The sequence below is a fragment of the Ascaphus truei genome, chromosome 12, assembly GCF_040206685.1.
Source record: "Ascaphus truei isolate aAscTru1 chromosome 12, aAscTru1.hap1, whole genome shotgun sequence".
NCBI lineage: Eukaryota > Metazoa > Chordata > Amphibia > Anura > Ascaphidae > Ascaphus > Ascaphus truei.
This window is the reverse complement of record NC_134494.1, coordinates 22,469,383-22,482,264: the sequence shown is the minus strand read 5'-3', so window position 1 is coordinate 22,482,264 and position 12,882 is coordinate 22,469,383. Positions and strand designations below refer to the sequence as shown.

General features: G+C 52.0%; 2 protein-coding genes and 1 long non-coding RNA gene across 6 annotated transcripts in view; 2 read left to right on the top strand and 1 right to left on the bottom strand.

Annotated features, from left to right (window-relative positions):
- Positions 1-424, top strand: part of LOC142464008 (uncharacterized) — a 13,195-nt gene extending 12,771 nt beyond the window's left edge. For both annotated transcript variants that reach the window (XR_012787560.1, XR_012787558.1), the window contains exon 3: positions 249-424. This is a non-coding gene — a long non-coding RNA (uncharacterized LOC142464008). The remainder of the gene's footprint in view (positions 1-248) is intronic.
- Positions 1-9,773, bottom strand: part of CPSF7 (cleavage and polyadenylation specific factor 7) — a 14,195-nt gene extending 4,422 nt beyond the window's left edge. Inside the window, exons 1-9 of one of the 3 annotated variants that reach the window (XR_012787557.1) lie at positions 9,507-9,772; positions 5,139-5,366; positions 4,023-4,126; positions 3,786-3,931; positions 2,869-3,301; positions 2,349-2,464; positions 1,890-2,037; positions 1,596-1,736; positions 1,142-1,410 (exon numbers count right to left, since the gene is read on the bottom strand). Coding sequence is in view for 2 of the 3 variants with exons in the window: in XM_075566985.1 (XP_075423100.1) it covers positions 1,601-1,736; positions 1,890-2,037; positions 2,349-2,464; positions 2,869-3,301; positions 3,786-3,931; positions 4,023-4,126; positions 5,139-5,366; positions 9,507-9,581 (1,386 nt within the window). In the remaining variant the exon portion in view is untranslated. Of the gene's footprint in view, positions 1-384; positions 1,411-1,595; positions 1,737-1,889; positions 2,038-2,348; positions 2,465-2,868; positions 3,302-3,785; positions 3,932-4,022; positions 4,127-5,138; positions 5,367-9,506 lie in introns of those variants that run through there. The other 2 variants (XM_075566986.1, XM_075566985.1) reach the window with 2 other exon arrangements.
- On the top strand, positions 9,754-12,882 carry SDHAF2 (succinate dehydrogenase complex assembly factor 2). Its single transcript, XM_075566987.1, has 4 exons — positions 9,754-9,888; positions 10,897-11,090; positions 11,650-11,759; positions 12,470-12,882. The coding sequence occupies exons 1-4, from the start codon at positions 9,856-9,858 to the stop codon at positions 12,598-12,600; spliced, it is 468 nt and encodes a 155-aa protein (XP_075423102.1). The 5' UTR covers positions 9,754-9,855; the 3' UTR covers positions 12,601-12,882.

Here is a 12,882-nt window from a genome sequence, read left to right as displayed (position 1 = left end):
CTAGTTTTACTACGTCCATAAACATTGGCGACCTAGTTTGACAAGATTCCAGACTTCTATAGACGACACTTTGGGCATGATTTCCATTATAAAATATGACTGTAATGTTTGAATGATTACATTTTCACTCTCGTTTCTTTTATATTATCTGATGATTTGCGTTTCTCCGGTTTGACACAGCAGAGGACGCGCGCGCGCGCGCACTCACTGAAAATACTGATTTTAGGTGATCTTTTCTTTACACCTAGTGTACGTGAAAAGATGGGGGCTGCAAGAAGGGTCAAGAATAGTTGCGAGAAAGAAGACACAAACAAGGTGAGATTAGAGCGAGTAGCAGCCGAGACCCACCCTTCTCCCCCACACAGAGCGCAGACGAGTCATGTAAAAGATTGACAACATTATCAAGTTTATTCCACAATTTCCAGACGAGGAGACTGAACAGGAGCATCCGATGGTAGATGGGTTTGTTCCCCGCTGGGTGGGTGCAGTGACGGGGGGGAGGGGGGGGGTTTAATACGCAGGGGGTACCCCACAAGCTTGTACGCAGCCCCCCATATACACACACACACAAAACTAAAAATCCTGATATGTTAAAAAAAAAACTACTGAGGACCCCCCCCCACCCTCATCACTGACGCCCACACCCCCTCCTCCCACTTCACAGGAGTAATATGCAGCCCCCCCCCACCACAAATAACGGCGTCAACACAAGGGGGCTTGCAGGGAGATGTAGCTTGCTTTCCAACACACCGCCGGTGCTACCTGTCTATTCGCCACCCCCTCCAGTGTGCGCACACAGACTAGCAAAAAGAACAGATAAGAGACAAACAAAAAAGGACCAAGAGACACAGGTCAGGTCGCTCTGGCTGTGCAGATTCATACATACATAAAGGTTAGATTCATCCCAATGCCTGCGACGCAAACCAATTCATGGAAGCGACGTCTCTTTATATAGGCATCAAGGAAATCGAGTGTTAGAGCAAGAAATAAAATGTATCAGAGCACAACAGCAAATGAGAGAACACAGGGAAAGGGCAAGAGAAAAAGGGGGAACGCAAGAAAGAAGCACAAGGAGGCTGCTCCCTAAGAAAGAAAGCTCTAAACTGTCCAAAACAAGAGATGTCACCAAGAGGTCACTCACTCTCGCTGTCCAGAGAGTGCTCCTGTGTGAGTGTCCAGGTGAGACTGCTGGCTAGGAACTGGTGGTGGAGCGCGGTGTACTGTAGGGGAGGAGAGAAGTTGGTCCCTGCATGAAATGGAATAAAAACCTGGAGGGGCTGCAAAAAACGAGGGGAGAAAGTCGCAGCTGTAACCGGGGGCTGGGCGTCATCTCTAGATCACAACGACAAAATGTGAGTCCTTTATAAAAAAAAGAAAAAAAAAAAAAAACCTGGCCGGCATCCGAGACACCTGCAAAGGGGAGAGAAGAGAGGGCGCGCGTCAAATGTCTTCCCCTCAGCACTTTCCCTCCCAACCCCCTCACCTCGTCGTGCCATCTCCCCCCTCTCAGCATGCTTCCTTCATCTCCAGCTCTCTCAGGTCTCCCTCCCACTATTCCCACCTCTAAGCTCTCTCCACCCTGCTCCTAACACCACCTTTCTCAGCGGTGTCGGTCCTTCTCGCGGTGACGCTCGTGGTAATATTCCTCTGGTCGCTCGTCATGGGTGTCTCGGTGACGTCGGCTGCTGCCCTCTCGGGACCGGCTGGGAGACCTGTCTCTGGAGCGGTGACGTTTTCTGGGGAGAAGAGACAGTCATCAACACTAGCATCAAGACACTACCTACGGTGACTCCGACCAACCACCTCCACGCGTCTGGTTCTCTCCACCGTGAGCGGTGCCGCTCCCTTTCCTCCACCCCCCATGCGGTAACAGCTCCATAAGCAAGTACCTGGTGGAGCTGGCCTTAGCCTGGATGCCGTGCAGGCAGTCTCTCAGAGAGGATAACAGCACACGGCAGCGTTCGTCGTTGGCCACACGAGACTCCTTGATTACAGCAATAGCTGTTTCTAGGGTCTTCATAGAGTTTGAGAAATCACCTTAAAAGGAGGAAGAAAGTGATCAGAGACTAGAGGGAGAGGGGCATTAGAGAGGGAGAGAACAATGAAAAAGAAGACCTGGGGGGTGAGAGAAGTTAGAAAGAAAGACTGACAAAGGAGAGATATACCAGCGGGCGCCAGAAGTTAGAGAGACTGACAAAGGAGAGATATACCAGCGGGCGCCAGAAGTTAGAGAGACTGACAAAGGAGAGATATACCGGCGACCGAGCGCCTAGTCAGAAAGTTGAGGGATGTGTGAAGAAGAGGAGCTTGCAGGAAGAGAGACAGACTGCTAGACGTGTCTCCAGTACCTGTTGTAGCCCCAGACACGGCTTTAGACAGAGCGCTGCTGGAGATCGCCCTGTTCCTGTTCATTAACTCTTCAAACTCTGCTTCATTGACTTGGGGCATAGGGATCTGTATCTCCCTGCAGAGAGAGAAAGAGCATGGACAGTGTGAGAAAGAGCACGAGTAGGGCGAGAAAGCGTGCCTTCAGAAAGAGCATAGTAAGAGTGATAAAGAGAGCATGGACAGCAAGATAAACCAGGGACAGTGTGAAAGAAAGCATGCACAACGCTGTCAGAGCATGGACAGAGCTAGCATGTTGCAATCAGAGAGCACAGCAAGCGTAAGAGAATGATTGTGTTGTCAGTGAGTGGGTCACCAGTCAGAGAAGGAGTGGACAGTGTGAGTCTAAATAGCACATCTGTCAATACACCCCCCCATTGCACTACTGATGGTATACTCTTCTGCCGCTGTGGGATTCTCCCTCGCTCCACCTGTCCACCTCCCACCCTTCCCTCCCACGCTCTTCCCCGAGATGTCACTTACCGGCTGCGCAGGTAGGGGTTGGGCATCATCTTGTAGGGGTCGGGCGGGGGTCCCAGGACAGAGTTGGGAGGGGGGAAGAAGGCGGGGTTTAGATGCAGGGCAGGGGGTACTCCGCTTGGGGGAGGCAGGCTTAGTGGGGGTGGCAGCCTGGGAGGGGGGGGCATGAGGTGGGGGTAGTGCATGGGAGGAGGAGGCCCACCCCGGTACCCAGTGGGCATTCCGGGGGAAGGAGGGGGAGGGAGGGACATGGGGGGGCGTGGGAGAGACATGAGGGGGATGCGGGAAGGGTTTTCCATAAAGGGAGGGCGGGAAAAGAACGACATAAGGTTTTTGGGGGTCTCCAGATGCGGTGACATCATGGCTGGGTCTGTAGGTGTTGAAGTACCGTCTGTCGGGTCAAGAGAGCTCTTCGAGTTTGCGCGAGGGGGGATCTCTGGAGAGAGGGGGGGAAAAAAAAGACATGAGTGGGAGCGATGAGAGAGAGAGAGAGAGAGAGAGAGAGTGCACAAAGGGGTGGCGATGTGAGGCAAAGGAAAGCGAGGAGAAAGACAGTAAGCCTGAGGACTGACCAGAGGGGGGAGAAATTAGAGAGGGGTGTGATTGGTTGGTTATGCAAGAATGCTGTAATTTTGTGGGGGATCTCATGGGTCTCAATTTTGCATGCTTGCACACTAGAGATGTCAGGTTCAGGCGGTGCATGCTGGGGGTTTGTGTCAATCAGTGAGTTGATGGGATTTGGGTGGGCTAGGGGGTCAGTGTGTGTATGTGTGTGGGGGTCGGGGTCAGTGTGCGTGTGGGGGTCAGTGTGCGTGTGTGGGGATGGGGTCAGTATGAGGGGTTGGGGCTAGTGCGTATGTGGCCCGTGCATGGAGGGGGGAGGGAGGGGGCAGTCGGGTTGGAGGTGTCAGGGGTCTCACTCTTGCGTGCCAGTGCCTCGAAGAAGGTCAGGTTCTGCCGGTTGGCCGGCCGCACATCTAGCTTCTCCCCGTTCAGCTTCTTCAGAGGCAGCAGTTCCAGCAGCTGATTCATAGAGATCTCAGAGGAAACCACCACCTCTGCGTATCTGTGAAGAGCAGAGCTTGTTACTATGCCTGGTTAATACGATGATTATCCCCATCACCAGTGTGTCGTGCGGCCCCTTCCCACCACCTCACCCTCTGGACTGGCCATTCGCTCGGTTTTCTGCAAACTTAATTTCTACGGCATCCCGGACACCCACAGAGCGGATCATAGTGAGGAGCTGCTGGTCTGTTGTCCACTGGAGGGAGAAACAGTGGTAGAGGCATAGGGGGAAAAGGAGAGAGACAGGATATCAGGAAACAGTGCTTCACAGGTCCCTTCTGTCAGTGTCATGGTGTCAAAGTGCAGAGAAGAAAATACAGAGCACCAGCGTGCAAAAAAAGAAACCACCTTGAGGTGACCCCCAATAAGAATAATATTTATTATACTCATGGACCAAGAAATAACAAATAGCGCTTTTTAAAAAAAAAACTTTGTCTACGAGTATAATAAATATTGTTCTTATTGGGGGTCACCTCGTGATCGTTTGCTTTTGGCGCGCGTGTGCTCCTCATTTTCTTCTCTACACTTTGGTTTTTCGTTGCTTCGGATCGGCACACCTCGGACTGACTTGGACTTTAGAACGGACGGAAGGCTTGAAAAAGGGTATTTGTGCACGGTTTCCTTCATCGCCCTGCATCATGCCATTTAAACTGTGAAAGGTATATGCCACACTTGTGAGTCCTGGGGTTAGTCTCCCAAGGCATTTTTGCCCTTCGCTATTACAGAAAACTATAACACCGTATAAACCTATGAAAACAAGCAGTCCGGATTTCATATATAAAACTACCGTATTGGCCTGAATACAGTGCTGTTTTTTTCCGAAAAATGTCCTTCCGAAAACTGTATTATATGCGCAGCCTAACACCTTTAATTTTTCATGTAGAACACCTTCAAAACTGTAGATGTCATATTATGTGCTAGGCCGGACTATATTCGGCCAATACGGTAAATACGGCTATTTATGCATATGAGCATTGCACAGCTTGAGCACCATTTAGACCTTGAACCTCTATACTTGTGTCATGGTGTCAACCTGCAATAATAGGGACAGTGTCCAAGGGCCATAGATTCCCCTGTCTGTGTCACCATGCTGTAGGCGGGGACGACTCCATGAGCCATACGTCTGCCTGTGTCTTATTTGCCCATCTGTCCCCCTGATGACTGTTACTTCTTGACAAGCTGCTTGCGTCACCTTGTCCGTGGCTCACCCAGGAGAAGTTTCCAATGTATATGGACGCTTTCTTGCGCAGGTTGTTGTACGTGTACAGGATGGCCGGGGCCTTGTTGTTGTTGTTGTTTGATTTAGGAGAGACGGCCTGTCCGGGAGAGGACGGCTCCATGAGATTGCTGTTCCCATCAGCGTGTGACAGGGGGGGACCAGTCCCAGCTAACACATCGTCATACAGGTCTACCTGCTCTGCAGCAAACTCCGACTCCTGGAGAGAGACAGACAGGTCACTCACAGATTCCAGTTAACAAGAGCAAGACCCAGCCAATGATAAGAGACTATGAAGAAAGGGACACCCCCCAAGTGTGCGCTTCTCTCCCAACACAAAAAAACTCACCTTATGCGCTTCTCTCCTGCTACAGACCCCCCCGTGTGCGCTTCTCTCTCAGCACAAAAAAACTCACCTCATGCACTTTTCTCCTGCTACAGACCCCCCCCATGTGCGCTTCTCTTCCGCTACAAACCCCCCCGTGTGTGCTTCTCCCCCTGCTACAAACCCCCCCGTGTGCGCTTCTCCCCCTGCTACAAACCCCCCCGTGTGCGCTTCTCCCCCTGCTACAAACCCCCCCGTGTGCGCTTCTCCCCCTGCTACAAACCCCCCCGTGTGCGCTTCTCCCCCTGCTACAAACCCCCCCGTGTGCGCTTCTCCCCCTGCTACAAACCCCCCGTGTGCGCTTCTCCCCCTGCTACAAACCCCCCCGTGTGCGCTTCTCCCCCTGCTACAAACCCCCCCGTGTGCGCTTCTCCCCCTGCTACAAACCCCCCCGTGTGCGCTTCTCCCCCTGCTAGAAACCCCCCCGTGTGCGCTTCTCCCGCTACAAACCTCCCCGTGTGGGGGGGGGGGGGGAAGAGGAGCGTGGGTGGGGGGGGGGGGAAGAAGAGGAGCGTGGGGGGGGGGGGAAAGGAGCGTGGGGGGGGAAGAGGAGCGTGGGGGGAAGAGGAGCGCGGGGGGGAAGAGGAGCGCAGGGGGGGGAAGAGGAGCGCGGGGGGGGGGGGGAAGAGGAGCGCGGGGGGGGGGAAGAGGAGCGCGAGGGGGGGAAGAGGAGCGCGGGGGGGGGAAGAGGAGCGCGGGGAGGGGAAGTAGAGCGTGGGGGGGGGAAGAGGAGCGTGGGGGGGGGGAAGAGGAGCGTGGGGGGGGGGGAAGAGGAGCGTGGGGGGGGAAGAGGAGCGTGGGGGGGGAAGAGGAGCGTGGGGGGGGGGAAGAGGAGCGTGGGGGGGGGAGAAGAGGAGCGTGGGGGGGGGAGAAGAGGAGCGTGGGGGGGGAAGAGGAGCGTGGGGGGGGAAGAGGAGCGTGGGGGGGGAAGAGGAGCGTGGGGGGGGAAGAGGAGCGTGGGGGGGGGAAGAGGAGCGTGGGGGGGGAAGAGGAGCGTGGGGGGGGGAAGAGGAGCGTGGGGGGGGAAGAGGAGCGTGGGGGGGGAAGAGGAGCGTGGGGGGGGAAGAGGAGTGTGGGGGGGGAAGAGGAGAGTGGGGGGGGGGAAAGAGGAGCGTGGGGGGGGAAGAGGAGCGTGGGGGGGGAAGAGGAGCGTGGGGGGGGGGAAGAGGAGCGTGGGGGGGGGAAGAGGAGCGTGGGGGGGGGGAAGAGGAGCGTGGGGGGGGGGCGGAAGAGGAGCGTGGGGGGGGAAGAGGAGCGTGGGGGGGGAAGAGGAGCGTGGGGGGGGAAGAGGAGCGTGGGGGGGGGGAAGAGGGAGAGAAGAGGGAAAAAAAGGGAGAGAGGAGGGAAAAAGAGGGAGAGAGGAGGGAAAAAGAGGGGGGACAAAAGTGTGGGAGAAGGGGGGCCAAAAGGGGGAGACGGGGAGAAAAGAGAGGTAGAAAAGAGTGGGTGAGGGAGAAAAGAGTGGGAATGAGAAAGATTTTTCTATATGTTTTGCATTGTTTATAATGCACACCTTTGTTTGACCACTTACCCTGATGGGCTCCTCTTTCTAGCCGCTGGTTTGGGTGAAGTATACCTGTATTTATACGATGCATGCACTCGCCAGCATAGATTTCCTTTGGTATTGATAGGTGTGCTAGTTACTGCTAACGTACTAGGCAGAAGGCTAAAAAAAAAAAAGCAGGCATACCAAATGGTACAATAAATGTGTCTTTACTAGCTCAACATTTCAACTGCGGCTAGTAAAGACATTTATTGTACCATTTGGTGTGACTGCTTTTTTTATTTTTACATACGTATGTGCACACACTATATAAAAAGGGGTTAATAAGGTACATAATTAGAATATGTAGTAAGGTTCATGCTTATTTATCTGGCAGGAAAATATATAAAGGTGTTCAGCCTAACCCCAATATACCAGAACAACCCTGACCGCAATTGATTCTAATAATATGGGAGGAAAACATAAAGATGATGGGGGAAGTCACAGAGCTGGCTGCCGGGTACATAGTTATCTCTGACATTTGTGTGTATTTGTGTGTATGTGTGTGTGTATTTGTGTGTGTGCGCGCGGATATATATACACATATACATGCACGTGAGATATATATATACGTGTGTGTGTGTGTGTGTGTGTATATAAAATACATCACCATCCAGACGAACGACAAGGCCAGGACCCCGCTGGCTACTGCAGCGCCCCCTGTGGCGGACGCTGCAGGGACAAGAGCCCTCCCCTCAATGGGGACAGGCCCACTGCAAGGTGGGGCCTCCGCGCATTGAGTTTTTCAGGAACACTTGAAAATTGAGATGGCCACGGGGGATGAAGCGCGAGGTCACGCCCCCCGGCGGTTCAGCCAATGAGGGCGAACCTGCCGGGTGATGTAATGGCCGCCCCCATCACTCCCCCTGTCTTTCCCCCTGCAGACTGGGGAATTCAGCTGCACGCGCCTCCAGCATCGCGGGCACGTGTGCAGCGAAGGCACTGGGGCCGCAGCATAAGGCCGCGCTTATAGTGCCGGTGACGTCGCCCAAAAACAAATACATTGCCATTGCCGCCGTCGCGCGCACTATAAGCGCACGCAGGGGCGGCAAAGCAAAGTCGCGGAAACTGGAAGCCGGCAAAATTTGATTTTTCAAGGGCTGTCGCGTCACGTGATGGCCCTTGAACAAATCAAATTGTCGGAATCCCGCGACCCCGACGCCTGGCGAAACATAACTTTTGCCGGTGGCGACGGCGACGTCACCCGCCGTGTCCGGCACTATAAGCACGGCCTAAGGCAGAGACAGCACTCAGAAGGTAAGTTTGCAAAAATACTATACAGGTTTTGTCATAACGTCACATAGAACCGACGTTTCGAACCCCGAGTGGTCTTTATCAAGGGAATGTGTATGTGATAAAGATCCCTCTGGTGGTTCGAAACGTCATGTGATGTTTATGACAATATAGTTTTTTTTGCAAACTCACCTTCTGAATGCTGTCTCTGCCTTATTGTTCGTCTGGGTGGTAACGTTATATATATATATATATATATAATATTTAAAGGACTAGCACCAGGCTATTTTTGGACTATTTTAAAGGAGTGCTGTCTCGTCTCATATATATATATATATATATATATATATATATATATATATATATATATATATATATATATATATATATATAAATAGACTATACCGTTCCTGTGTATTTGAAAATCATTTTTGATTGTTAAAGCTCGGCTAACACGGTACTGATACCTCTACATCTATACATCTATCTATACCTATATAGACACACACACAAATTATATGCGCGAGTGTGTCTATGTATATATGCGTGTATTATGCGTTTGTATATATATGTACAAGCCGGGTACATGTGCGTGCGTATATATATATATATATATATATATGTATACACACACACACACACACACACACACACGGTGTGTGTGTGTGTGTGTGTGTGTGTGTATATATATATATATATATATATATATTAATCGTGTTAGCCGTGTGTGTGTGTGTGTGTGTGTGTGTATATATATATATATATATATATATATATATATATATATATATATATATATATATATATAAAGCAGATATATAAATATAATCTACACACACAATACATATGTACCCTGTTAGCCTCTTGTGTATGTATGTGTGTGTATTTATGTGTGACTGTGTGTGTATTTATTATATGTGTGTGTGTGTGTGTGTGTGTGTGTGTGTGTGTGTGTGTGTGTGTGTGTGTGTTATGTGTGAGTGAGTGTGTGTGTGTATTTATTGTGTGTGTGTGTGTGTTTATTATGTGTGTGTGTATGTATTGTGCATTTGTGTATTTATTGTGTGTATGTATTGTGTGAGTGTGTATATGTACATGTATTTTGTGTGTGCGTATTTATTGTGTGTGTATTATGTGTGTGTGTACATTTATTGTGTGTATATATAGATGTGTATATATGTGCATAGAAATATATATACCCCTCTCGGTCTCCCCCGCACCTGGATAAATTCCTCCTCGGCGTAGATATCAATGAGATCCGCACCGTCCGCCATCCCCGGGCCGGGACACCGGGCCGCTCTGCTCCTGTGTGCCCGCTCTATCTCCAGCACTCCCCTCCCCCGGCTCGGTCTCTCGGTTTCCCGCGCGGTCTCCGGTTCTCTCGCCTCAGGTCTTCGTCGGTCTGAGCCTCCCGCGCGCACCGGAACTTCCGCCCCCCGCGAGAATCCCGTCTGTGCACCCACGTCCGGTCCCCCCCGCCGCCGCTCGGCGGAAGTGACGTCACGGGCCGGTGTTCCTTGCTTGCTGGTCCCACGAACCCCCCCCGAGATGTTCGCGGTGCAGGCGCTGAGCAGAGGCCCAGTGAGAACCGACCGGGGGTCCGAGGGGTAATGAGGGGGGTTAAAGATAGTGCCGGCGACGGCGACCGTCGCGTCAAAACAAATGCATTGTCACCGTCGTCGGCGCTTATAGTGCACGCGACGGAGCGACAGTGCTACCAAAAATCTGGTAGTCACCAGGGTTGCCACCGTCTACTGAAAGTCAACCCGGAGAAAATAAAATAAAAAATCCCTTACTTGGTAGCGTGATGCGGGGTGTCTCCCGGCATTCTCCTGCAATTGCCCCTCTAGCTGCAGTGAACATGGAAGCACGGCGTCTAATAAAGCCGCGTTACCATGGCAACCGGACGCCACGTGACGTCAGGATGCTACGCGGTGCTGCCATGACAAAGTGACGCCGTGTAGCGTCATGATGTCACGTAGCGGTCGCGCCGCCATGTTCACTGCAGCTGGAGGGGGAATTGCAGGAGCATGCCGCAGTCGTCGCCGCCGCCGCCCCCCTGAAGGTAAGAGCCCGAAACCTGGAGTCTCCGGGTCAAACCCGGAGAGGTGGCAACCCTGGTAGTCACTGTTATTTGATTTTTTTCGGCGACGGTCTCCCCTTCAAGCCAATCAGAGAGCTTCTCCGTCCCTCTGCCTTCCCCCTTTATGACGTCGTATAAATTTGAAATGTAACTCGCAATGGCAACGGGTGATGTCATCAATTGCGTTGTCGGCACTATAAGCGCGGCCTTAGGGTCATGTTAGGGCTCAGAGGTTATAACCGCAGGTATAGCAGAGGTCATGAACGGAGAGGAGGGGTAAATGGGGGGGGGGGTCACCTAACATTAAGTACTAAGGTTAAGGGCTAAAGAGGTATCTCTTAACCAAGGGGGGTTTATCACACCGTCAGTGAAGGTCAAGGAACACTAGAGATCACTGTTAGCCAAAGACGGGATCACTAGAGATCAGTGTTAGCCAAGATCAGGGGGTCCCGCCGATCATTAGAGGTCACAGAAGGTTGATGTTTACATCCCTCTCCCCTTCACAGAGGTCTCTCCTTGGTCTCCAACTTGTGCGCTGGGGTAAAAGGCCAAAGGCCACAGGGGCTTCTGGGAGAGACGAGACGGAGATCCAGTTGCCGGCCTGGAAGGAACGTCGCAATGAGCTAGCTGAGACCAAGAGAGCGAGGCTGGTGTATGAGAGCCGCAAGAGAGGCATGCTGGAGAACTGTATACTGCTCAGGTAACATACCCCCTGCTATATTATCTGTGCCCTCACACACCTGTATACACCCCCCTACCCATGATTACCTGCTCACAACACAAGAACACAAGCTATGTTGGAGAGCTGTATACCGCTCAGGTATCGGACTCCCTCAATCGCCCACCGCATAAAACTGCCAATCGTCCCTAACCCAGACCAGCTCATGTGGCAGATCTGTATCCGACACTGAGAGCCCCATGTGATGTTACACATGGTTCTGTGTTCTGTAACTCAGACGTGCGCAACCTTTCCCTGCAGCGTCCCTCTGCCTGCCTCCCTGCTTTCGCCCCTCCCCCCCGCGCCCTTACCTTCTCTCCGGCTTCAAATGACGCAGCGGGGGTCACGTTACCGTACCGTGATGTCACGTGACCCCGCGTTGCTGAAGACAAGGTAAGTGAAGTTGCAAAGGCCTCGCGATCCCCCGGCATTAATTTAAACGCCTTGGGGGAAGAGCGCGGGGCCTTTGCAACCGCCGCCCGCCCGAAAAATCTTGCGCCCCCCCAGTTTGCTGTAACTGTCCCTCTCCTTTCTCCTGCAGCCTGTTTGCCAAGAAATATCTGGGCACCATGACGGACACCCAGTTGTCACAATACGACCACCTGATCAACGCGCCCAGCAATGACTGGGACATATATTACTGGGCCACAGGTACTGTTACCTACCCTGATAAGCCCCCACCGTCTTTATTATCTCAGCCACCCTACCATCTACTTCCTCTGCCCCACCTCATAATGTCACTCATCCTCCGTTCTTCCCTCGATATCCGCCTTTCCTCCTGCCTTATCACCTCCTCTCAATCCCACCTACAAAAGACTTCTCCTGCGCTGCCCTCCTCTCTCTAGAATTCCCTACCACGCACCCTTAGACTCTCCCCCCAGCTTTTTGACATTCAAAAACTCACTTTTTTTTAAGGAAGCGTACTTGCCATACCCATAACATCCACCCCCTCCCCCCAAACGTGTTAGTACCAGACTGGACCAAACTCCACGCTATCTAGCACCCCCTAACAGCCACACTCCAAACCTTTATAGATCCAGCTGTGCGGCTGAAGAGTACCCCTTCCTGAGACACACACTGTGCCACAATGAGCAGCCTCTTTACCTTTTGTTTCAACATTCCCCCTTATTCCCTCTAGAGTGTAAGCTCTCAGGGGCAGGGCTCTCATTACCTTCTGCCTGTTTGTCATTACTTGTATGTCATTCTGTTTATGTAATTGATGTCACTCTGTACCCCACTGCGAATATGTTGGCGCTTTACAAATCAACGATGATAATAATGTTACTCAACCTCCCACATACTCTGCCCCAGCCCCTCCTTGCGCCATCACTCACCCTCCCTCCTCCTGTCTCACTTTGCAGGGGCTCAGGAGCCCCCCGAGGGATTTAACAATGAAGTGATGGATTTGCTGAGAGAATTCGCCCAGAACCGGGGGATGGAGCAGCGCCTGAGGCAGCCGGACCTGGAGTATCTGTCCAAAGAGACACAGTGACCAAGCAAAGCTGTCCCAAGCGTGTCTGTATATAGCACGCTGTGTGCGTCTTCATACATCCAGATGCACTGCGCTGTGTCTGCCTATAGCTGGCAGTGTGTGTGTGTGTGTCAGTTAACCAACCAGCATTATACACTATGCATTGTGTGTCTGTATACAGCCAGCCATAGGAAGCAGAATTTTGTACATGTTAAAGATGTATTGGTCTGATTTCTGGCTGTCCTATAAACTTCTAATTTTACTGAATCTTACAGAAAATAAACAGTGACAAATGAAAGACAA

What these genes read in the sequence shown, in the direction of transcription:
- SDHAF2 (XM_075566987.1), top strand. Translation starts at nt 9,856, where the DNA reads ATGTTCGCGGTGCAGGCGCTGAGCAGAGGCCCA. An exon ending in GAGAACTGTATACTGCTCAG is followed by an intron (nt 11,091 to 11,649) that starts GTAACATACCCC and finishes TTTCTCCTGCAG; the next exon opens with CCTGTTTGCCAAGAAATATC. An exon ending in CATATATTACTGGGCCACAG is followed by an intron (nt 11,760 to 12,469) that starts GTACTGTTACCT and finishes CTCACTTTGCAG; the next exon opens with GGGCTCAGGAGCCCCCCGAG.